Below are 26,218 nucleotides of genomic sequence, written 5' to 3'. Positions count from 1 at the left end.
CAATGAAGAAGACATTTTATATTAAGTTAAAACATAAAAACATCATTGTTTATTTAAAAATGAAAAGGAAAAAGTTCTAATAGTGTAAATATTTAATCTGCCTGTTGTACGGTGCCCTCTGGTGGAAACAGAATGTAATTTAAAAATGTCATAAAGATATCAGATATGGAAGTATACAAAAAAGTGACATTAATATTTTATGTTTGACAGAGATTTAATCATTCATAAGCATATATAAGAAAGTGTACAGATGAACAGTGACAAAACATACAGATAAAATAAATTATGTTCATTTCATTGAGAATGTGGAGTATTTCGTGATTTAAAAGCATTTCACAAAGAAAGGTTGGCAGTGACGTCGCCCTTGAGTTTGCCACTGCTGAGACTGTGAATCATGGCAATCATTTGAGTGTGTTTGCCCAGCTCTTCCTCTATCTTCTCCAGTTTGGCCTCTAGCTGGGATTTCTGCAGCTCTAGAGATGAAGCCTGAAACATGAATGCGACACACAGGGTCACTTGGCTTCCTGAATATTTATATTGTAGAGAGAAAGCATGTACAGATAAATTATGAGTATATTTGTTGAATTATGATGCACATGATTTGAGCTTGACTGTTGGTAGGTTTGAATAAGTGTTGACGGCACCTTGATGCTGGTGTCCTTTCTGGCTTGCTCTGTCTTATTGAGCTCTTTTCTGAGGATGGAAATATTCTCCTCCATCTCCTTGATCTGCTCTTCTTGTCTCCTCAGCTCATTCTGAAGACCTGTTTAGTACAGCAGCACACTTTGGAGTGAAAATTAAATAAAACTGAACAAGAAAAAAGATAAAACAAAATATCAGCTATTTTATTCCACTGATGCGCAAAACTTTTTCCTCACCTGTAATATTGCTGTCTTTTTCCAGCACATCTGCTTTTAGGCCCTTTATTTGCTGTTCTTTTTCTGCCAACTCAGCAAGAGTCCTAAAAAGACATCACAGTCTTACAAATGATTAACTTTACATCAGCAGTTAACTATTATAGTGGGAACAATAATGAAGTTATAAATAACATTTGTTAGATAAATATAATATTTTGCACTACAAGACAAAAGCTGTTGACTAATTTAAGAATAGCCTGAAGCAAAATCGTAATAATAATAAAAACTATAACTATAGTTCTCCTCAATAATGGGGTTGTGTTGTACTTCAATACCAACAACAATAACTTATAACAATAATATTACTAATGTCATTTTGACATTTGTCCAATGGTGGTGATATGCATATGCCAACATCTTTCTATAATAATAACTATTATTATTATCATTATTATAAATATTATTACTGATAACATAAATTGACATGATAATACTATTATTCCTTCATTTAAGGGTGGTGTGTTCAATTATTTGAATTATTAATATTGTTATTAATTGGATTATTGTTATTGATAAGTTTTGTTATGTATTATTATTATTATTATTATTATTATTATTATTATTATTATTATTATTATACCACCAATAATAACATATAACCCTGCAGCCCAAGACCGGTTACTCACTGAAGTTAAGCAGGGCTGGGATGGGAGACCACATGGGAAAACTAGTTTGCTGTTGGAAGTGGTGTTAATGGGGCCAGCAGGGGGTGCTCAACCTGTGGTCTGTGGGTTAGAGTCCTAATGCCCTACTAAAGTGAAAGAAAAACACTATACCAGGGCTATTCAATTAGTTTGTCATGGGGGCCCTAGTTCATGAAAAGCATCCCAAACGAAGCGCCGGAGAGAGTGATAACACAACTGCATATAAGAGAACATATAATGTATTTTTCCTTAAGACACCCACGTTGGCTTTTTCTACATTAAAATGTTAATATATTGTATTTTGAAACTACATTATATCAGTGCAATGTACAATAGACTTTTTTTTTTTTTACAGACATTCAAATGTTGTATTTCAGAGCACAACAAAAGCAGTGCATTGCTAAAGTAGGCTTTTTCTACATTCAGACACATTCATATGTTATTTTTTGAACTGCATAACAACTAGGGATGCAACCATGATAGATTTTGGTTGTACGGTTATATAGTCTCAAGAATAATCATGGTTTTACGGTTATCATGTCTAATGTAAATTCAAGCTTTATATTAAGTAAGTAGCTATTTAGATTAACTGTTGTTGCCATCTGCATTCATGCATACATAATCATTTTAATAATAATTCGTCTAACATATCTTTTATTTACATTGCACTTAAAGGCACACACAACTCTGACAGTGAGATGTTTTTCACTGTGTGCGCCCGAAAAGATGCAAGCGCGTTGCTCCGTGTGTGCGTGGATATTGTCATATATTCTTACATTATAAATAACAAACTTGCAAGCAGAAAAGACGTGATATGGGAACGGCCGCTGCTACAGTTAATCCGGTGTGCGTGTGTATTAGCCTCGGTGAACATACTTGGAACTTTAAACTAAAGCACAGTTGGCAACTTGGCAACTTTGTTTATTAACAGCAGTTTCATTTTGTTCCGTGCAACAGAAATGCGGCTTAGAAGTCTTTACGATTAATTAACTGTGACGAATTAAAGTGCAGTTAATAGTGAAATCGGTTAATCGTTGAATCCCTATTGACGATATCAGTGCATTGTACAAAAGGCATTTTCTACAAACATATCCAAATGTTTTCGGCTGCCCACGCCACTCGCTTCTGGTAACTCACGCTCTGCGTAGTCTTTAACTGCAGCTCGTGCTGTATTGAACAGACGCACATCATTTCAAAACTATAGCGGCCGTTTTTTGACTGAACTAAATTTATTTTTGATGTCTTGTACACATTATTTGGAGGGTCGGAACAAATTGTCTCTGGGGCCGGGTTCGGCCCGAAGGCCGCCAATTGAATAGCCCTGCACTTTACTGTCAGTGGGCGCCGTCTTTCGGATGAGGTCCTGACTCTCTGTGGTCATTAAAAATCCCATGGCCAAGCGTAGGGGTGTAACCCCCAGTGTCCTGGCCAAATTCTCTCCATTGGCTCTTGCCCATGGCCAACCAATTATTAAGTCTTTTCACCGAACTGGCTCTATCACTATCTCTACACCCCAACAATAGCAAGTGTGTAGAGGGTGCACTGGCGCCATTGTCTTGTGGCTGCCGTCACCCGTCACATCATCCAAGTGAATGCCACACACTGGTGGTGGTGTGAAATGACCCACCTAATGATTGTGAAGTGCTTTGGGTGTATGGCCATACACAATAAATGTGCTTTATAAATACACATTACTTACTTACTAATAATATTAATAATGATCATTATAAATAATTACTAAAATGTATTATAATTAATATTAATAATAAAAATGACAACAAAATAGAACAATTTTGATCCATTCAAGCATGACATTACTAAAATAATTATAAATATAATAATACTTGTTAATATCATAATTATTATAGGTGGAAGTTGAGTATTGTTTCTTAATAATAATACTAATAATTATTATGTATTATTATCATTATTATTATATTGTATTTGTTATTATTGTCGTCATTATTATATATATTGTTATGTTATCGTTATTATAACTATATAACAACTTAAGAAAAAATAATGACAGCATTAGAGTTTGGTTATGCTTCATGATATAATATTGCAAAATAATGCTATTTTACAATACTACTTTTGACTCATTTAAGTTTTTTATTTTTAGAATTGTTATTATTAGTGATGGTAGTAAAAATATTACTATTATTATGGGAAATAAATGTTTCACACTATTCTTGAACAAAAAATCCAGACATTTAACCCATCTATTTAAAACACTGACCTCTCCTGTTGGAGTCTTAATCCCTCATTGGTCTTTCTCAGTCCCTCGGCCTGCTGGGTAAGAGAGATATGAGCGGCCTGCAGATCCTTCAGTGTCCCCTCACTCTTGTCATACCTAAAAGGAAAAAGTTGCTTATCAATAACAAAACAGTTGACAGATCCATTTCTGGAAGACTCAGACATTGGATACGAGTGTGTGTGTGTGTGTGTGTGTGTGTGTGAGACACAGACCTACTGAGCAGCTGGTTATAGGTGCCCTTGAGCTCCTGATGCTGGTCAGCGACTGCCTGCAAACGGCCATTGTGCTGCAGGAGCTGCTGGCTGTCAGACTTCAGTCTCTCGACCTCCAGCAGCTGATCGTTCAACTCAGCCTGCAGATCCTCTTTCCTCCGCTCCGTGTCTTTCAGCAGCGATGCCAGTTTACGTGCCTAGAATTGAAAAGTAAAGATACCTTGCATGTACAAAAATAGCGTTTTTGTTGAAGTGGTTAGCTTTGATGCTACACATAGGAAAAAAAGCATGTCTGTGTGTAACCTCAGCTTCCGCCTGTGCTCTCTGACAGCGGTATTGAGCAATGAGCCGATCTGCCTGTGACAGTGCGAGCGCTTTGGCCTCCAAAAGGTCCTGCAGACGGCTTTCTTTACTCTACATACACAGGAGTAAACATATATTTAAATGCATGCATGCGTATGGTACATATATACACAGGAAGATGTGACCTAATTACTCACCGCTAAGGCAGACAGCTTCTGCTCATATACATCAATGATCTCTGACATGTGCACATCTTTAACTTTCTCCTGTAACTGCAAGACCACAACATTAGAAACAATGTCTGTTTGATTTAATGTTGCTTGCTGTTTACTATGGTTTTGTGGGCATATGTCTATTGCCAGTTTCTGATTATGTGCAACTAAACCCACATAGGAACATTTGCAGACATTGTGGTCTCAAGCGGAGTAAAAAATAAAGTCACCTCCACGCCGTTCTGAAGCTTCTCGATGAGGCTGTCGATGCTGTGGGAGGCAGAACCAGAGGGTTCGGTGTGCATCGTGGGAAAACTCTTGCTAATGAAGGATGCGTCTTCACTAGCAGAGCTGCGTCTGATGGACAGCTCGCCATCCCTCTGACGATAAGCATTATTGGCAGCAATACTGTCACCCAGACTTTAAAGAAGAACCAGAGAGGAAGATTCCCAAAATTTAGCAAAGCTAGCAAACCTGTTCAAAATATTGTGTTCATTATTTTATTTTTTTTAAGCATTAATGTTTTGTTCAGCTAGAATACTTTTAAATGCAAGTAACAGAAACGAGATTTATAATTTAAGTTTAAAAGACTTTATTTTTCAAATAAATATAGATTTTTTTTCTCTGGTGTTTTTTTTATTACAGATATCTAGGGCCAGACAGAACCTGCTGACATTTTTTGCTATTTCTTCTGAGAATTTGGTAAAAAAAAATAAAAATCTGCGGATTTAGGCAGAATTATTTTGGGAGTATTGTAACTAAAAATTTAATATATGAAATAAAAATGAATAGCTTTTAACTTTTATTTAATGTTTACAATGCAAATCCATTTAGATCCACTTATTTGGTAAACAAAGCAAGTCTCTTATATATTAGATCTACTAAAAGACAGAAAATATTACTTTACAAAATGTATTGTATTACTTTACATATACTATACGCACTATATACTGTTTTGCATCTGCAAAATTCTGGTTTGCACTCCTTACCATATTCCCTTAAGTGTAATTGTATTGTATTTTTTGCTTATATTTTTAGATTACATTATATGTGCAATTGTATTTATTGCAATTACTTTTTAAAATTCTACTTTTTTTGTAATAATACTATATGTTAGGCACCTAGGATCTGAGCGTATCGCAGTTTTGATTCTCTGTATGTCCTGTACAAGTGGGTGAATGGACAATAAAGCTGACTTTGTTCATTTGATTTATTTACAATCAAAGTCAAATCACTTTATTACTCAAATTAATTTAAAAACTGAATAAATATAAATTTACACACATTTACACAAGTAAATAAATAAACTCTACGATGGGCTATAAATCTGCATATTTCTGCAGGTGCAGATTCTGTGTGGGCCTACTGATAACTATTAAAAATGTCAGCCACAATTTCTTGAGGATCAAGAGATAATTAAAAATGCAACAAAAGATGTTAAAATTCAGCTTTTCCATCCAAGAAATTTAGATTACAATAAAAATTCAGATAAATAACTGTTGTCTTGGTGAGCAAAACATTTTAAAACACTTTAATTTTTGCTTACCAAACCCAATTTTGATAGCTAGTTAACAATTTGATGGCTAAAGAAAACTATTTGATTTTTAAAAGAAAACAAAAAGCATGTACATGCAAAAAACCACAATGCCAGGCTGCTGTGGCTGTTACTAAGGTGAAGTTTCATGAAGTCTTCAAGTGGTTTTATCCTGTAACTATGTAAAGTCAATACTAAGATGACACTTCTACACTAATGAAGGTTGCTAAGGGCTTCTGGAGGTTTACTATGGCATTCTTGCATGTTTTTATTGGTCCAACCTAACAGTACACACTCACTGGAATAAGAGACTAACCTCCAGTTTCCTAAAGTTTAAGGCCACTGCTTAGTCCTACTTAAAATAATCATAATTTGATTATTGATTATTAAAATGGGTAAAAGAGCTATTTTAAACAGGAGTTAAATATAGTCTTCTGAGCATTATACAGTTGAAGTCAGATTAACGGCCCTTTGATTTTAATTGTTTTTTAAATATTTTCTAAATTATGTTTAACAGAGCTAGGAAATTTTCACAGTATGTCTGATAATATTTTTTCTTCTAGAGAAAGTCTTATTTGTTTTATTTCAGCTAGAATAAAACCAGTTTTAATATTTTTAAATGCATTTTAAGGTCAATATTATTAGCCCCTTTAAGCTATATTTTTTTCAACAGTCTAAAGAACAAACCAACGCTTTACAATAACTTGCCTAATTACCCTAACCGGCCTAGTTAACCTAATTAACCTAGTTAAATCTTTAAATGTCACTTTAGGCTGTATAAAAGTGTCCTGAAAAATATCTAATTAAATATTATTTACTGTCATTATGGCAAAGACAAAATAAATCAGTTATTAGAAATGAGTTATTAAAACTATTATGTTTAGAAATGTGTTGAAAATAATCTTCTCTCCGTTAAACAGAAATTAGAAAATAAACAGGATGGCTAATAATTCAGGGGTGCTAATAATTCCTACTTCATCTGTATATAAAAAAAAAACATTTGATATTTGAACTGACCAAAATTAAAGCACACTTTTAGAATTTTTTCACATTATTTGGTAGTTAGGGGCATATTGTGTGTGGTCCAAACTGGTCCAAAGTTCCATTGAGTGATGAAAGTATGTTTAATTAATTTGGGGCTAATGGAAAACATTTGTGTTCGAACTGGGGAAAGAATGAGTCCAAAATGTATAACGGAGTTCATTTAAGACACAGGTGTCAAACTCAGTTTCCTGAGGGGCGCAGCTCTGCAGAGTTTAGTTCCAACCCTGCTTCATTACACTTATGCTGGAGTTATACTATTTTTGAGCATGGGTTATACATAGTTATACATATATAGAGCATGTGAAATTCTGTCATACGGTGCTTTGAATAGGGACGGAATTAAACAAGATGATTAGACATTAAAGAAAAGTGAACGATTGCTCCATGTTTAAAATTTCTGTCCAGAGAGGTCATGTTTTGATCTTCAATGAGCCTGCACATGATGCGATTTCAAAGGTTAGAGTTCACCAAGCTTAAACTTTACAATGCAGCAAACTTCAAAACTTGTCGCAGGAGCTTTTGTTTCCAGTCAGTTGTATTCACATGCATATGAACCTATGGGTCGAAAAGTACATTGTGACCACGGCTTTATTTGTAGGTTCCAAGAAAGCCTGAAGGACTTAATATGATCAGATGTGTTTAATTAGGGTTTAAGTTAAACAGTGCAGAACTGAGTTTCCAGGAACTAAGTTTGCCACCTGTGGTTTGAAAGATTTTTTACAGCAGGAAGTTGAGATATAGCTACAAGAATGAGCTGATAAAGATCACAGCAGTTCAATGTAATATCCTGTGACAGATGTACTGAAGTCATTCCATCAAGTGCCTGTGCATTCCCTACAAATCTTTGGACTGCTGGGACTTTCAGAAAGGTCAATTATCATATTTCTTTATGCTACAATCAGTGATTTGGCCTTCAATTTTGTTCATTTTCCAAAGTATTTTTTTTAGCTTGTGCTTCAGAAACATGCAAGAAATCTCAACTGTAACTTGCATCTAAAGGCATCTTCCATTTTTATGATAAAAAACAGCTGTAAATTAAGGCTTAGATTCACAATTCTTGAAACAAGTCATTATGCTACCAGAAGACTGTGGTGACAGTGTATTAAAAGTAACAGACTGTTCAGTTTCTTGCAAAGACCAAGTGTTTTACTTCATAAGACCAGAATGTATCATCAGGAGGCATGAGTATTCATGTTTTGCCTGTATGTATTCCTTTAACTATAAAAGAGCCAATGGCAAACAGCTTCCACTTTAAGAATCACCAAACACCACACAGTTTCAGCGAAAAAACTAAATTAACAGTAATTTTTGGGGTGAACCATCCCTTTAACAGCGAAATAAAGTTCTAACCCTAATCAATAATAAACCAAATGTGCCACGTTAAAACAAAACAATAATTTCACACTATTTTGTGCTTTATATATACAACACTGCACTTAAACCTAAATATGTTGACACCTGCAAGCATAAGTTCACACAATGGCAAAGTGTTTTGACTCACATGACAGAAGGGAAGTCGGGGAGAGGGGCCGCTTCAAATAATATGCGAAGCGCTATCTGAACATGTTCTCTGCGGTTAGAGGTCATGGCCAAAGACAGTGGAGTCACCATGCGTTGGTCCTAGACGCAATGGAACAGTGGTCTTTTCAAAACAGTTATAAACAGATTGATTGGAAACTGTGAGGAAGTGCAGCGTGGGTCTTGTACCTGTAGGATCCTGTAGAAGGATGTCTCCATGTCTGGCATGGTCTGTCTGAGATGGCTCATCAGCTCTAGAGTTTTTAACACCACCTCAGCACACAACTGACTGCAGATGCACAAACAGACAACTTTAAAAAGCCATTACACCAGCAATATGTTCACTGGTGTTCATAGTAATGCTACTGTAGATTACTAAAAAGATTAACTTTTTACTTTTAAATGTCGTTTGCATCTTTATCTTAAAATTTTACAAATTTAATTGTGAGCTGTGCATTTTTTATTTTAAAAAAATGCACAGCTAACAGCATGACAATGTGAGAATTTTTTTTTTAATTGTTTAATTGTTAAAAAACCTGAAAATGTACAGTAGTATTCACAGCCTTTGCCGTGGAGCCCTAAATTAAGCTCAGGTACATTCTGTTTCCTATGATCATCCTTGAGATGTTTCAGCAGCTTAATTGGAGTTCACCTGTGGTAAATTCAGAGCACTCACACTTCTCAAACGAATTGGGAACCGCGCATGATCATGGCTCAGATAGCATAGTGTAAGTGCGCCATCAGACCATAAGAAACAAAATTCTCTGGTCTGATAAGACTAAAATTGAACTCTTTGGAGTGAATGCCAGGCGTTACGTTTGGAGGAAACCAGGCACCGCTCATCACCAGGCTAATACCATGTTTTTTCAGCAACAGAAACTGGAAGACTAGACAGGATAGTGGAAAAGATGAATGCAGCAATGTACAGAGACATCGTGAATGAAAACTCTTGCCCTCGCACTGGAGCGACAATTCATCTTCCAGCAGGACAATGACCCAAAGCACTCCCCCAAAATATCTATGGAGTTGCTTCACAACAACTTGGTAAATGTCCTTGAATGGCTCAGCCAGAGCCCAGACCTAAATTCTATTGAACATCTCTGGAGAGATCTGAAAATGGCTGTACACTGTTGCTTCCCTCCAACCTGATAGAGCTAGAGAGGTACTGCAAAGAGGAATAGGCAAAAATTCCCAAAGACAGGTGTGCCAAGCTTGCGGCATCATGTTCAAAAAGACTTAAGGCTGTAATTGCTGCCAAAGGTGCATCAACAAAATTTTATTTTTAAAATAAAATTTTTATTTTATTTCATTTATTTATTTTTTACAGCCTATTGAGCAAAGGCTGTGAATGCTGATGTACATGTGACTTTTCAGTTTACTTTTATTTGTTTTTTTTTATCAATTTGCAACACTTTCAAAAAAATTTTTTACATTGTCATTTGGTATTGTGTGTAGATTTTTGAGGAAATAAATGAATTTAATCCATTTTGGAATAAGGCTGTAACATAAGAAATGTGGAAAAAGTAAAGCGCAACACATGACTTGCGAAAAAAATATATATGAATAAATAAAAATAATAATAATAATAAAAGTAAAGGTAATATAAAAATACAGTTTAGTTATTTAGCTGTATCACATTTAAAACATACATCGAGAAATAACTGTTTGTTATAAAGAATAGAGCAAAATAATTTAATTGGGATGTGTGCAAACATTTTTAGTACAAACTGAGGAGTATTCCAGGATGAGGGGGCGGCATGACTAAAGGCTCGCTTCCCTATTTCAGTTTGAACCTGGAGAACAGACAAATGATACGTTTCACTTGAACTTAGGGCATACTGGCTTTTTGACCTATAAAGAAGGGAACAAAGGTATAAAGGCTCCAGACCCAGAAGAGCCTTCTCGACCAGAGTCATCCAGAGTGTGTACCTTCTGTTACCACTGTTATCTAGCAAAGATGCATTACATAAATCAAAAGTAAAACATTTATACTTTCCACTTTACAAATGTGAACTTGACCTTTTAAAAAATACCAATTACGGGTATGACACCATGATAATGTGTGAACAAAGCATTTACTGGTATTAATACGTATAAGGACAGAACATGCTGACATAAGAATTTTTGCTCTGAGCCAATCATAAAATGTCAAACTATTTTGTTTTAGTGTGCTGTTATTTCCATTCATCAACACTGTGGCTCTGCAGTAACTAACACCTCCTTTTTTAACTTCTAGTCATTAAAGAACTGAAAAGAAACAAATGTATCATGTCATGTTTTCATCACTCATAACAAGAAATGTTTCGTGGGAATCAAACTTGCAAATTAGAATAATTTTAGTAGGACAGTATAATGTCAAAATTCATCTTTACCAATGTGACATTAGATTAACTATAATAAATGCAGCCTTGGTGAGCATTAGGGACTTTTTAAAATATTAAAAGAAAGAAACTGAATAGTAGTGTAACAGATTTGCTTACCTGAGCTGGTAGCTGGAGGTGGAGCAGGTGGAGCCGGTGAGGTCCTGACTGTAGGAAAGCAAAAGCTCCACCTGCGAGACGCACACCTCAGGACTCACCCGCTGAGACACCAGCATCCTCAGAGCATCATCACCACAAAGCAGTGAAACAGTCAAGGATCAGACACTTTAACGCAGCTAGAAAACTACCAGGAAGCTCATATTTAAGCCAGACTAAGGCAGTTCAAGCCAAACGAGTGTAGACTCTCTATCCTCAAAGCACATTTTGGGACATCTTGTTTGCTAAATGAGCATCACTCTAATGTCTCTGTAAAGAAGTGTCATAAAAGCATGAATATAAACATAATGTAATTATATTTTAAGATAATTATAATTTAATATAAATATAATTTAATAAAATTGATATCATTTAACTAATTTCTGACATTTTTCAAACATGTTTCATCATTATGCAGCTATGAACTTCATGAAAGACCAGTTAATGTATTTTAATACACTTCAGTAATTTATTATTAACATTTTAATTATATAAATTATTATTTGTTCATAATTTTGGTTTATTCTGTAGACTGATGACAATTATGTCATATATAAAATAAAAATGTCTTGTTCATTTAATAAAATAACAAAAAAAAACAAAAAAGATGACATGTTTTCGGATATTTATATTACATATTGTATTTCTAGTATAGTAATAGACAACACAAAACCGATATTCTAACTTGAGAAGAGGAAAATCTCTAAGCAATCAATATGTGACCCTGGACCACAAAAGATGCACAGGTATATTTGTAAGTGCTGTTATAAGTTCTGTCTGACATTTTCTATTGCAATGAGCATTTTTCTCAGCCTCTTGTGTTGATGTTCATGTTATTTCACCTTGAAGGCAATGATAAGAACCTATTATTTGCAAAAGAAAGGAAATTATTGAACATACACACAGGAGAGAAACAGAGGAAACTACAACAGAGGAAAAAAAGCTCAATTAAGACAAAAATGTCCCTTTTTTGCATTTTTTCTCGGTTTTGCATCAGAACTCTTAATTTGCAGAAATAGCCAAATGTTCAAACATATTTCTCTGCCATATATTGTCCCATCCCAAAACACTATAAATCAATAAAATGCTAATTAATTCAGCTTTTGTGTGATTTTGCACTTATGTCTGATTTGTGTTCCAGGGTCACATATTTGGTTAAAAGTATTTATAATAAATTTGGCAAAATAGTGCAGATTTTCAATGACACCAAAAAGAATTGTTATTGTTATCAACTGTCGTTTTCTGGTAGAAAATGCTCTAAATTGCAAATTTTTTTAAATTTTGAAGAAATGTTTATAGAATAAAGCTAAAAAATAACATTTTTCTTAAAACCCATACCTAATAAATCAAATGACATTATATGCTGTGTAAATCCCACAGCTACTGTGCTTTCTGGATTATAACAATAGCCATTGAATACCCCATACTCATTATCCTGTGAAGTGTGCATAACAAGTGAGGATATCTAGCAGAAAGTCAACGACACGGCCTGCTCGTAGACAGTGTTTTTTAAGCAGCTGGTCTCCTTCTGTGGAGTCTGGAGACTGCAGCAAAACCAACACCTCCTGCAGGAGCAGCTCCACAAATGACTGCGCTGAGCTGCACAAAGAGGATCCAATCGCCTCCTGGAACAGCACACAGAAGAAAATGATCAATTTAAAGTGACATGATAACAGCACTGAGATGATAGCATTTTACATGTATTCCTAATTTATCACAAATTAATATTATATGCATTGTCAGATATAGCAAAAACAATTCTTAGATTTTGGAACATTATTAATATGATTTGTTAAAATATATTAACACAAATAATTATGTTAAATATTACAGATGACAAATAACCAAATTGTTATTCAAACTTTTAACTAAAATGTATCTATTTTAAACTACCATCAGTGTATGTCTATCAGCTCTAGTGATTCAAGTTTTACCTAATTTACTTGCTTAATGTTTTCTTTTATTGTTGGTAATGGTTCAATCTGACATACAACTGTCTAACAGACATTAAAATAATATCAAACACTAACTTAAAACAATAAATTAATATAAATAATCTTGCATATAAATACTATAATGGATATGTACAGTATAATGAATATAAATCAGCTGGAATTTATAAATCTAAATTAATGTGTCATTCATTATTCACAATTCATTCATTATTTTAAGTGTATATGGATAAGTAAGCATTGCGTTGATTATAATGAAATGTATTTAGTTTGAAGAATTGTTTTAAGTGTATAATATTCTGCTTGAAATAAATTAATCTGATAGAACTATTAAAAGTGATCTGTATCTATTAAATCAAATCTCATTTAATGTCTAATTTTACATTCAAGTAATTTTACATCTAATTTAACTATGAATTGCATAAAACTATGCTTTATTTAAATTTTATTTAGACAATACTATTTTAAAATATAAATATATTTATCTTCTAATACCATTTCTAGTCATTGGTCATAATATGAAAATTATACTACGTTAGAAATTGTAGAGTACTTCATACTTCAAACAGCTCAGCTAGCAGGGACAGAGCCTGCATGTAGCACTGCTCCGGACCATCCAGAGGTGACGTGACCCAGTGAACGAGTGCTAAACTTGGCTCAGATCCTCGAGCCTGAACACCTTTTCTAGTACCAGGCTGCAGTCGAGGGGCTGGAGGTCGGAGCACTGTCTCGCAGACCAGTTTACGCAAAACAGGAACTGAGCACAGAGAAACCAGCAGCTCCATAACCTGCACAAACAACATCTCATGAGCATCTGCACCATTTTAGATTACAATTAACCCTATAGCTGTCACCCTCACTTTTGAACATGACAGTTTAAATGATTTCAATCATCCAATGCTTTGGTGCAAAGATTTAAGGTCTAATTTTAAAAAAGAAACTTGTTAGAGTTGATAAAGTGAAAAATGTTCAATAAGGCATGTGCCTTTAAGTTTATGAAAATAATAAAACAGTAGTTGTATAGTTTATTATATTACATAACATATGTATTTTTACAAAAACCTGTTTTAGCCATGAATTGAAAAATCAAAGCTAAATATTCCAAATTTGAAGTTGATACCTCAAAATATAGCTATTAGTAAGATTTTGTTTGGCCGCAGTACCAAACATGAACACCAGATGGCAAACAGTTTCCATTGTTGACTGTATGATGGTACTCCTATTTCTGTGTTGTGTTTTGAGGAATGTGAAGCATTTTTTTCACTTTTCACACTTTTGACAATACTTGTAAAGTAGGCATTAAATTCTATAGTATGGGCAGTTTGATGATATTAGGTTTGAATTTGGCCTCTAAAAAAACATGTTAAAAATTGTTTTACATATGGATTGCTGTAGCAAAGTAATGTTTTACAACTCAGGTTAGCATCCTTGTTGCAAATTAATAACTATTGCTTAGTAATATCTAACAAAAATCAGTCACAAATTTGAAAACTAGAAAAGTTAAGCTTTTAAATGATACATAGTTTGTCATGATTGCTTAATGTTTAGACTATAATATTATGGTTTAAATATGTAACAGTAATTAGTCTCACAGGTTGAATTGTGACAGTAAATGTATTTTGATCAATTACTCTTCTGTAAGACAAAAGACAACAGTAAAATATGTATTCAGAAGAGTTAGACCAGGGGTGTCCAAACTCTGTGCTGGAGGGCCAGTGTCCTGCATATTTTAGTTCCAACCCCATTAGACCCACCTTAACCAGCTAACCAAGCTCTTTCTAGATATACTAGAAACTTCAAGGGAGGTGTGTTAAAGGAAGTTGGAGCTAAACTATGCAGGACACCAACCCCACCAGCACCAAGTTTGGACACCCCTGAGTTAGACTTTTCCAATATTGTTTGTTGTGATTAGATTAGAATTTCATAGCAATACAGTTAAGTAAACATCAAGTGACAGCTAATGGGGTAAAGACCTGCTAATTGACTCTTGTATATACAAAAGCTTGAAAATACATAAATATTGCCTACAAATGTATTGATTATTTCTACAAACTGTATTATGCATTTCACCTTTGACGCAGTATCCGGATCTTTGCTGTGCAGCAACCCGAGAACCTCAGACAGACAAACCGAGAGGTGTTTATACCTAGTGTTGAGAAAGATACAAATAAGTTTCCGAAATAAGAAACGCATTTCAAACAAAAACTCTCACAAACATACTTAGTCAAGTAATCAGCAATTTTGGGGTTCTTCAGGAGATCCACTAACAAGTCCACAGCATAATTCCTGGTTAACGTGCCATCTCCGTTGACCGTGATATTAAAAATTAGCTGGAAAGTCTGATGAATGTTCTTTGCATTAAAGAGCTGCAAAAACAGAGATACAACCTCAATACCACACATGGAAACAACAACAGGGGCCACTTAAAAGTTTCCAGCCACAGGACCAGATGACAAAAAGATACAAAGCAAACGACCTACAAATAAGCATCCTGACTCACCTTCTGCCCAACCTCTTCGTTAAGAGTCAAACTTGATAAAATGGACAGCGCAAAGACAACTACTGTCAGACAGTTATGACCCAGGAAATTAATCAAGGCTCTGTAAAACGCCTTCACATTACTCTGCAAAAAAAGGCGATAATATTAATCATCTAAACTTCTAAGTTCACATTGAGAGTGTGGGAGTGAGAGTTGATGTTGATTTTCACCTGTGATTTGATGTGTGCCTGCACTGTTACGTCATGTCGACAGAGGTTGGCCACCAGGCCCAGACAGGCCTTTACAATGTCATCATTACTGGACTGGCTAGGGACAAACATAAGCATTAGATATTAGATATTTATTAAAACACTTTTTCAGCATTTCTTTTAAAATTATTTGAATATAATAAAAAAAGATGTATTTTTTTCATGTACAATCACAATTTGTATTTTACTTGCCAGCTATTAGCCCTCGCCATTAAAATTACAGAACAAGTTTCGTGGTTTTCCACCCCCCCCTAACCACCCCCACCCCCCACACACCCCCCACACACACACACACACACACACACACACACAGCCCTTACTTCCTCTGCAATACCTAAAAGTTTTTCTCAGACAAGACACCACAGAACAGTTTTGCATACAAATTAACAACTAGTTTCAGTATTAATTCATACACTTTAAGTATTCATTTATACATCTCAACGCCAGTTAAGATATTTTTAAAAGCCTCAAATGCTATTTATTTGATCAAAAATACTGGAATAAAATTGTAATACTATATCAAAGTATTATTATACAAAATAAAATAGGTTTTTAAATTATTCTTGTGTTAGCAATGTTGAATTTCTTTTCATCATTAGCACCCACAACACTTAAAGTATTTAAAGAATACAGAATAATATATTTACTTGAATCAGAACAGTGTTGTTACATTATAACTGTTCTACTAGAATTTTAGATCAATATTCTACACTATCAATATGAAGTCTGCTGCGCTCAAAAGTGCCTGATTCATCCACATCATACAAACATCTGCAAGAAAAGAGGGAATGTTGTGGCTCTTACACATGTTGCATTAAGAAGCTGATGAGTTCGTGAATGTGAGAGGCGCAATGCAGAGTCCTCACGTTGTAAGTCAGTCGTTGCAGGACATTGAGGCACTGTGGAGACCATTAGAAATATTATACACACGACCACAACAACAAATAGATTTTAATAACTTCTATCATCTTTATATTTGATGTTTTTGAAGTAAATTAAATGATTATGACATCACTGACAACCTCACTAACCTTCTACAGAGTTCTCTATTGACTAAAGAGCTGTAGATCTTATAGACTTGCCGTGTAAATGTTATGCTACATGACACTGATTTTCAGAGCATCAAAATTTGTTTAATCTTCTGATAAACTGGGCAGCTTTTGAATATGAGACTGTTTCTTGTAAAAGTATCAAAACACAAAGTCTCTCGCCAAAAACAGTTGCTTTTTTGTAATCTTTTGGATACCATGAATATATCAACATATATGATTACCATCATGTAAGGTAACCCCTTCATAAAATGTATTTATATAATATAGTGTCTTGTAAGACTCACGTTCTAATACTCGTATATAGGTTCTAAATATTTTATAGAAATTATTTAAATTCTGTGAAGTTACATTATTGCATTTTTACTCATTATAGTGCAGGATTTAATCATTTACATATTTATTTGAAATTTTTAATAATCAAATGTTCACTCACTAAATTAAATTAAATTAAATTGTTCATTTCTTTTCGGCTTAGTCCCTCGATTAATAAGGGGTCGCCACAACGGAATGAACCGCCAACTTATCCAGCAAATGTTTTACGCAGCAGATGCCCTTCCAGCTGCAACCCATCACTGGAAAACATTTAAACACTTTCATACACACACAAACACAACAGACGATTTAGCTTACTCAATTCACACATACTGCATGCCTTGGGACTTGTGGTAAAAACAGTAGCACACAGAGGAAACCCACGTGAACACGGGGAGAACATGCAAACTCCACACAGAAATGCCAACTGACCCAGCTGAGGCTCAAACCAGTGACCTTCTTGCAGTGAGGTGACAGCCCTACCCAAAAAGTCAGCAGGCCGCCATTTAATTACATTAAATTAGCTTAAATGTTACATATTTATTGTCGAAGTATTTGTGATGTTTACATTAAATACAACATATGAAAACAAACAACATAATAGTGAATAAAAATAAATAAAAACACAAGGAAAAAATTACAATATATTTAATAATCAACATTTTAGGATAAACAATGATAATAAACAGTATATTTAACATTTTATGATTCATTTATAACAATTTAGAATTCATTTAAAAGCCAACATCAAAAGACTAAAGTTTGTATCTAAAATTAAGGCACTGTGGTCATTGCCATTAATCAACAACAAAATACTCGATTAAATTTTAAGGCTGAAATTAGAATACATGTACTTGAGAATAACTAAAATACTATATAAAAATTTTATTATAAGGCTATGTATTTTATGCTGATGTATAGCGTTTCTAATTTAGGGGTGTCCAAACTCGGTCCAGGAGGGCCAGTATCCTGTAGATTTTAGCTCCAACTTGCCTCAACACACCTGCAAGGATGTTTCTAGATAGCCTTGATTAGCTGGCTTAGGTGTGTTTGATTAGGGTTGGAACTCTCCAGAATACCAGCCCTTCAGGACCGAGTTTGGACACCCCAATAGTACACAAGTGTTACAATCTGTTTTTGTTTTTTTTGTTTTTTTGTTTTTAACACTGTAAACTGAATCAAACCAAAAACCATGACCAGATATTGTGAACCGCCCCACCACTAATTAATATAAATATTATTTTTAGCAATTTAATACTTGATTTATTTGAATTATTTGTAACTTTTTAAAAATATTTTTATTTTCACTCAGTTTAAAACCCCTCGACTAAAAGATTGATTTTGGGATTTAAGAATCAATATTGCTTCATTAAAATAAGGATATATTCAATTTGAGGTTTAAAATTAACTTCCTAACATGCCGTGTTTAAAACAACACTATGGCTGCATCCGAAACCGCATACTTCCATACTATATAGTACGCTAAAATCAGTATGTAAGCCGAGTAGTATGTCCGAATTCATAGAATTACTACTTCTGGCGAGATTCTGGAGTGAGCATCCCATGCATGCTGCGCTATCCCATGATGCCCCGCGAGCGAATTCATGAATGGGAGTAAAGCGACGTATATTACACAGGTATGTCATGTGACTATGTCAAACTGGCGGATGTAGTACGTCCGAATTCCATTCATATTTTTCACATTCATACTGTATAGAATGTACTTTTCTAACGGACGAGTAGTACGTTTAAATTTAATTGCAGTACTTATTGAGTAGTAGGCGGTTTCGGACGCAGCCTGTATGAGTTCATAAGCATCCATGTTATAATATTAGAGATGCTTTGATCGATCAGCTGAAGATCGGTATTGGCCGATATAATCACAATTAATGACTCGATCGGTACTCGCTGATCTGGCCGATTCAATTAATTTCAATTCAATTCATCCTTATTTCTACACAGCACTTTTACTATGTATATTGTGTCAAAGCAGCTTCACATAGAAGATTATAGTAAATTGATACAGTGTCAGTTTTGTTGGTTTAATATTCACTGCTCAGAGTTTAAACACTGAAGAGCAAATCCATCCGTGCCGATCTCATGAACCGATCACAAGTGTTTGTATTAGTTGGAGATATGCTAAATATTTGAATGACCTTGCATGTATTTAGGCGTTTTTACATATAAGAACTTCTGTTTTTTGACAATATTGCAAGTTCATTAAAGCCTTGCAGGAAATATTACATAAAGCATAAAAATAATTTGTTAACATGAATATTTAAGATAACTTCTTGCAATAAACTGTAGTATATAGGCCTGTTTCCTCTTAGTAAAGGTTTGCATTTTAACTTCTTATGCATCAAATATGCACTGCTAAGTTTTTCTTCATTAAGACATGTTAAATTCTTCTTTAATCATTTGCAATGTTTCCAAATTGAATTGTTTATCATTTTTACCAATTATTTATTTGTTTTATCTATTTTCTGTTCACACATAAATGGCTGTAAAAGACATGTGGGTTTGTATGCAGCATCCTTATTTTATTCTCTTAGGTAAAGAGAGATCTCCACTTAGAAGGAAATCGGGCTTTATGCATTATAAAGCTTGAAGCATCAGAATCAGTACTCAGTATTGGCCAATTACCATGACGAAAAATTCCTACTCGGTTTCATCTGCATAAATCCTGACTGGAGCATCCCTAAATAATATAATACTATTTTACAGCATTTCAGATAAAATCAATGCAATATTGTTACGCATAAGAAACTTATTTGAAAAGCATCTTATAAATTTAACCAACTGTAGACCAAAAACAGCAAAGTCACATCAAACACCTTTCAATAAACGATCCTGACCACATATAGAAATTTGCACATTAACACGCATAAATGACAAGATGCAAACATAAGTTTTAAAAAGCTCTTTCATTCTCACCTGCAGCACAAGAGGCTCTTCTGGTGTGCTTCTGTTGCAGTGAATTATAGCTGCTAGAGTTCCAGTGAAGTTGTAGCTGCTGTGAAGAGCCTCTTTGGTCTCACCATCAGAAGCTGTTGGGGCATTAAGACATGTACACGCATTGATAAAGTATGTGTTTGAGACTATACACCGGCCATATAAGTATGTTAAAATGTTTAATACCAAATTGTGCCAGCAGGGATATAATGGTCCCGGTCAGTGCGTGACTGGTGTTGATGTCTCCTGCTACTTCCATGAGTCCACTGAGACACTCGCTGGGCAGTACCTGACCCGAGAACAGCACTCCAGCACATTTCAGCCCAGAAATGTCCTGCAGAACGAAACAAAAATAACAATAAAACATCAGTTTAACATTAAACTTTGTTTAGTCAACTATATTATAACTTTTATTACACCACACTGGGTTGAAGTATTTAACAATTAAACCTTAAATTTTTTTTCTGTGTTACAGAATAAAATTTGCATAAAGATTTTTTACCTATTGCTATCAGGTGGAATATATAAAAAATTACATAGATGTGAATTAAAATATGTTAACATTTAAATTTGTACTAATTCTAGTGACTTGAAACCAATGCAATTAATAAAATGAGGAGAATAAACACTATATATTTCATTATATATATTTCTATTGTGAAATTATATTTATAATCTTTTATATTACAATTTGCATATTTATTTGTCAAAACATATAAATACCTTAAATTTTATTTTATGCATTTAAACTAGGGCTGCATATATCGTTTTAACACTGATACTGCAATGTGAGAGTCTACAATAGTCACAGTCACAATGTGGTTAATATTATAGTTGACCAGTTAACAGCATAGTGGTGTAATTTCATATTTTAACCTTTGAGTGAAAGTTTTTTTTACTTGCATGTGTTTTTAAGACCTGACTGTAAGAATTTAAAGCAAATTTAAGCCATTTGGGCACAAAAAACGTAATGTTTGTAGCTTAAAGATTAAGATTACTCAATTAAAATGAATCTTTTTAATATTATTATTATTATTATTATTATACGGTGAGTATTAAATTTCTGCTTTAGAATACATTTTGACTCCCAAGAAAATCATAATTTTCAAAATAACAAATGCATATTTCCTCTGTTGTACTCAACTTTGCTTGTTTGTTTATTTAAATGGTATTTCATGCAGATCAGCTCCCCTAGAGAATCATTCCAATCAATCAAAAATGATGCATTTTTTTACAAGTTATTCAAATCACAATGTACACTCACTGGCCACTTTATTGGGTACACCTGTTCAACTGCTTGTTAATGCAAATTTCTAATCAAATATCTAATTATCGCATGGCAGCAACAACATGAAAGCATTCTGCCTTGTATCATGCGGTTCAGGCTGGTGGTGGTGGTGTAATAGAGTGAGGGATCTTTTCTTGGCACACTTTGGGCCAATTAGTACCAATTGAACATTGTGTCAATGCCACAGCCTACCTGAGAATTGTTGCTGACCATGTCCAACCCTTTATGACCACAGTGTACCCATCTTTTGATGGCTACTTCCAGCAGAATAACGCAACGTCATAAAGCGCAAATCATCTCAGAATGGTTTCTTGAACATGACAATGAGTTCACTGTACTCAAATGGCCTCCACAATCACCAGTATTCAATCCAATAGAGCACCTTAGGGATGTGGTGGAATGGGGGACCTTGTTGAATCTATGCCACAAATGATTAAGGCAGTTCTGAAGGTAAAAGGGGGTCTAACCCGGTACTTGTAAGGTGTACCTAATAAAGTGGCCAGGGAGTGTATATCGCAGTGAATGAAAATATAGCAATGTCAGTTTTTTTTTCCAATATCATGAAGCCCTAATTTAAACCTTTGAAAACACATTCTTTGATCATAACTACAAGTAAAATACATTAAGTAAAAGCTTATGTCCTTTTCAAAACACTAAAAGAGATAACAATGAGTTTCAGCCACCTTTTATTTCTTTAGTATGTAAATGACATGAAAGTGCATTGACAATCATTCCCTAATATTTCCTTTTGTGTTTCCCCTAAACAAGTCATAAGGTTGAACCAACAGGAAGCTGACTAAATGATAATGCAAATTAAGTTTACACACAGTAAAACAATTTTAAAAAGGTTTTCACTCACTTCAATGTGTTTCTGCAGCTGTGATGCGTTTAAAGCGCTTCTGTTATTTCTGTACTGTCGAATGGCCAACAGCAGAGACTTCAAACAGGTCGATACATCCATCTTTACACGCAAGTACGGTCAATATCGGCCTTCAAAATAAATATTTAATAACAATGACACTTATTAGGGTAACTATCTAAATTGCTTCAAAGTAACTTAGAGTTGGTAACCATACAGTAGTAGGCTATGCTAGCTATAGTAACGTTAAAAGACGACGTTAGTGAGATAAAATAACGGATATGTCGTATTAACTCCCGTACAAAAGTATTAATGTGACTTATGTACTAAAAGTATATATCCTAGGTTTTATTAAAGGCAGTTTGAACTAAAAAAAGTTAAGTTTATTAAAAAAGGTTCCCCACTAGTTCATAACAACAGCAACTTCCTCCCGCGAGCACTTCGAATTCGCCGGAAGAGTTTATTACCAAGAAGAAGTGGGGAGATGTGGTCAACATTTACAAATGTTTATTTATTTCCCTGGTAAATATAGTGTTAAGCGTTTCATCAAGCAAAACATAACTTAATAAATAAATTAGTGGGATTATGTTCTTTAATTTATGTTAATTTGATTTAAAATGTTGTATACTTAGGAAAATAGAACCCCCTCATTTTAGAAGCATGGTTTGTAAACCAGCGTAATGCGACGCCCTCGTAGCCCTGACGTAAGCACGTCAACGTGGTATAAACAAGCTCGCTCTCGCGATAAATGCAGGCCCGTAGCCAGCCTGGTGAAAGGGGTGGTTGTTTTTTTCTCAAAAAGTGGACCTTTTGTGCAGTTATACGTCTCAGTTTCTAGTTAACTATGAGATTTAAATACTGCATTTTAGTGTTTTTTTTTTTGCTGGATTAATTAGTCAGACGTCATCACAACCACACTTTTTGATTTACTAAATATATTTCCTAAAAAATTGCAATAAAAAAATTAAGACTAATTTTTAAAATACAAATTTCGGACATCATATATCATTAGGAAAAAAAATAGGAATCTGTTAAAGTTTTAAAGTAAAATAAAATGTAGCCCACTATCATTTATTAGACAAAATAATAATTATAAAAATAAAACAATTATAATCAATTCTTCTGAATTTTCTAGTCTCTCTGGTAAAAAAAAAAAAAAAACAGTACATTTGAAAATTCCTGGATATCAACAACAGCCAAAATATTTCCAAATTAATTTAATATGGTCAACTTCTGGTGCTTCACACCTTTTTATTGCTCTTTTTTCAGAAATAAGATCCCAGATTTAGAATTAAAGTTACCTGTAAAATGTTTTCTCTGTTTAAAAACAAGTAGTGAACGAAGACCCTTACATCAGATTATAGTCCCACCAAAGTAACAGCCGACAGAGGACTCTGTCTGATCTCAATGGATTATTTTCATTACTTATGATGGCATAGCAGTCAAAATAGGACAAATGAGCTCATGTATGGGACAAATTCTGGACCTTTGCCAGTGAGGGGTCTTCCGAACCCCTTGGCTAAAAGCTTGAAGAGTTAGAACATGCTTTATGCTTATAGTAACCATGTTTTTAATAGAATCGTGGCTGTAAAAGTGCACCTACAAGGTGTTTCAGGCGCAGGTCAGATTTTCTCCAGGTCATAATTTAATTTATTTATATGAATTTTGTCTAAAAAATGATTAGACCTGTTCAGTTTTATCTGAAATGCATCCCAGATCACCTACTAAAGTGGTTTGAGCGATCGGAAATCTGATCAGAATAAAACGAATGAAGTGAGCAAACAGCCCTATAAATACAGACGTGACGGGAATATATATTGAATATAAATATATTATATTAATTGTATAATACACATATTATATAATATTAAATTACATAAAATAATTAAAAGGACAAATGCTGGACCTTTTGGCCGCGGGGGGTGGTTAGCAGCAAGTAACATGCTATAGGTTATGTGACCGCTAGATGGCGATCTTGGATAAGAAGAAGCTTACCACCACTAGGCGTTAGAGCGATGTGTCCTAGCCGGGCTCACTTTCTGTTCTAATGTCCCGCATCTGTCTTTAATTATATTCATCTGTCTCCATATTGTACGGCATCCCAGAATATTACACAGAACCAAAAATGTAAAAATATTCAATATATTTAATATGTTTTTGTCCACAGCCGACCGCAACTCGCCGTGACGGAAATTCCCGAGCCCGTGTGCTCCAATGAGATGTGCTCTTTTCAGCGCTCACCATGACAACAAGACTCACAGCAGAGACGTATTGTAAACATTTGCATCTGCATTCCTATAAAGCTCGTCGGTTCTCTCTCACGCCCTATTCACACGGGGCTTCAGCGTCAACGCTTGACTGAAGGCGTGTCTGAAGTTGGAGCTGAAACGATCGTCATAGAAGCGTCAGCCAATGAAATTCAGTCAGCAATAGGCCACTGTCTGAGCTGGTGTATTTGCATACAGCGATCTGATTGGCTGACGCTTCCGTCGGCGCTTGAAAAGTTGAGCTGGTCCCAACTTCTGCAGCGAGGAACGCTCCTGAAGCGGCGCCGACGGATCCACAATGCAGTTCGGCAACGCCTGACGTCACCCATTCAAAGTGAATGGGAAGCGTTGACGCTGACGCCCCGTGTGAATAGGGCGTCAGTGTTGTCAGTTCGCTCGGTGTTGCTGTTTGTACTTGACCAAGGTGAGTTCAATACCTGACGGGACGAGTGGAGCCACGCCAATCTCACGAAGTCCGCTTTGTGAAGCTTCACTCGGGCCGGTCTGTGCTGTAGTTCCTTGCAGTTTGCGTACATAAACGCAATATCGCGAAGAATATTATGTGTTTGTTGCTCGAAATGTGCCGCGGAGCAACGTCCAGTGAACACTGGCACGGACTGGTGCCCGGTTAGCTCGTGCACTCCCTGGGGTGAGGCGGCTTGTGAACCCTAGGCAGGGATCAATGCAATCCGTGAGGACCCTCAGGAAAACACGGGAGGCCGGTAGTGGGACCCTGCTGCGAGGATTATTGTGGGTGGGAGCAGCGAGGCCCATTCATCATCTATTTTAAACTATAGTTTCAAACTTTAGTTTACTATAGCTTAAAATAGAAACCATGGTAACTGTAATGATTTAACTGTATGTCTGGCTGTTGTAATGTTTTGCTTTGTTTTTTAGCAGAGTTGTTAAGCAAAGAAGGACTATTGAAAACAACTGTTGAAGACAACCACGGGTTATATTCATGAGCGCGCATTATAATGTTTCCGTGCTGTTTTCTGAAAGTTTATCCTGTTTAGATAAGTTTGCAGGTCAAACAAAATAAACTATGCTCTATCTAAACACCTGTCTCGTGTTTTTTTTTTTTTGTCCTCTACAGCAATACACTGTCATATAAGTCTGGTGAATGCATTTGTATGCAATATGGTTTGACAATAAAGTAGTCTAAAAAAAATAGTTGTTATAAATGTACCTTCATTAGTCAACATTTGGTGTAGGTAATAAAAAGTTAATCAAATATGTTTAAAGACATAGTGGTAATGTAATGGTTGTTACATAACTGTATTTATTATTATTCTGTATGTTTAAAACCATTAGATTATACTATATAATAAACATGTTGTGAACTTACTTTTATTCAAACAAACAGCAAATACATTTGCTTAATATAAAATGTCCTAAGACAAGAATGGGTTTTGTTTTGGTTTTATGTCAAACTACTGTAGGTTTTAGGTTGATACAGCAGTTATCTATATCATGATATTGGTAGTCAGAGTTATTTAAATGACCCAAATCAAGTAACTTTTCTTTTACTCAAGTACTTTTAGCATGCAAAAGTCAAATGTAATTATATAAAATACATTTTCCAACAATAAAATTTTGTCTTTTGCAAATGACCAGTGGGTGGTGAGAAA

At 34.7% G+C, this 26,218-nt stretch overlaps 1 protein-coding gene across 8 annotated transcripts; it reads right to left on the bottom strand.

The window, feature by feature from the left end:
- Window positions 1-14: 14 nt before the first annotated feature.
- cip2a (cellular inhibitor of PP2A) lies at window positions 15-25,250 on the bottom strand. 8 transcript variants are annotated; one of them, XM_073940455.1, is made up of 23 exons: window positions 24,965-25,250; window positions 24,316-24,637; window positions 22,321-22,451; window positions 20,360-20,507; window positions 20,156-20,268; window positions 16,662-16,756; window positions 15,819-15,915; window positions 15,610-15,732; window positions 15,330-15,475; window positions 15,180-15,255; window positions 13,670-13,897; window positions 12,623-12,782; window positions 11,122-11,263; window positions 8,831-8,930; window positions 8,625-8,743; window positions 4,776-4,965; window positions 4,531-4,605; window positions 4,334-4,444; window positions 4,031-4,227; window positions 3,801-3,914; window positions 879-961; window positions 645-763; window positions 15-486 (listed from the first exon to the last, which is right to left on the bottom strand). In XM_073940455.1, exons 3-23 carry the CDS (start codon window positions 22,420-22,422, stop codon window positions 334-336), a joined length of 2,691 nt encoding a protein of 896 aa, XP_073796556.1. In that variant the 5' UTR covers window positions 22,423-22,451; window positions 24,316-24,637; window positions 24,965-25,250; the 3' UTR covers window positions 15-333.
- Window positions 25,251-26,218: the final 968 nt, after the last annotated feature.

Source organism: Danio rerio, chromosome 24, assembly GCF_049306965.1.
Source record: "Danio rerio strain Tuebingen ecotype United States chromosome 24, GRCz12tu, whole genome shotgun sequence".
Taxonomy (NCBI): Eukaryota; Metazoa; Chordata; class Actinopteri; order Cypriniformes; family Danionidae; genus Danio; species Danio rerio.
The sequence above is the reverse complement of the archived record's forward strand: the minus strand, read 5'-3'. Positions and strand labels throughout refer to the sequence as shown.

Coding starts and splice junctions, on each gene's coding strand:
- cip2a (XM_073940455.1), bottom strand. CDS start 22,422: ATGGATGTATCGACCTGTTTGAAGTCTCTGCTGTTGGCCATTCGACAG. Junction 11,264..12,622: donor TGTCGTTGACTTTCTGCTAG/ATATCCTCACTT, acceptor TGACTGTTTCAC/TGCTTTGTGGTGATGATGCT. Junction 8,931..11,121: donor ACCTCCAGCTACCAGCTCAG/GTAAGCAAATCT, acceptor GTGCATCTGCAG/TCAGTTGTGTGCTGAGGTGG.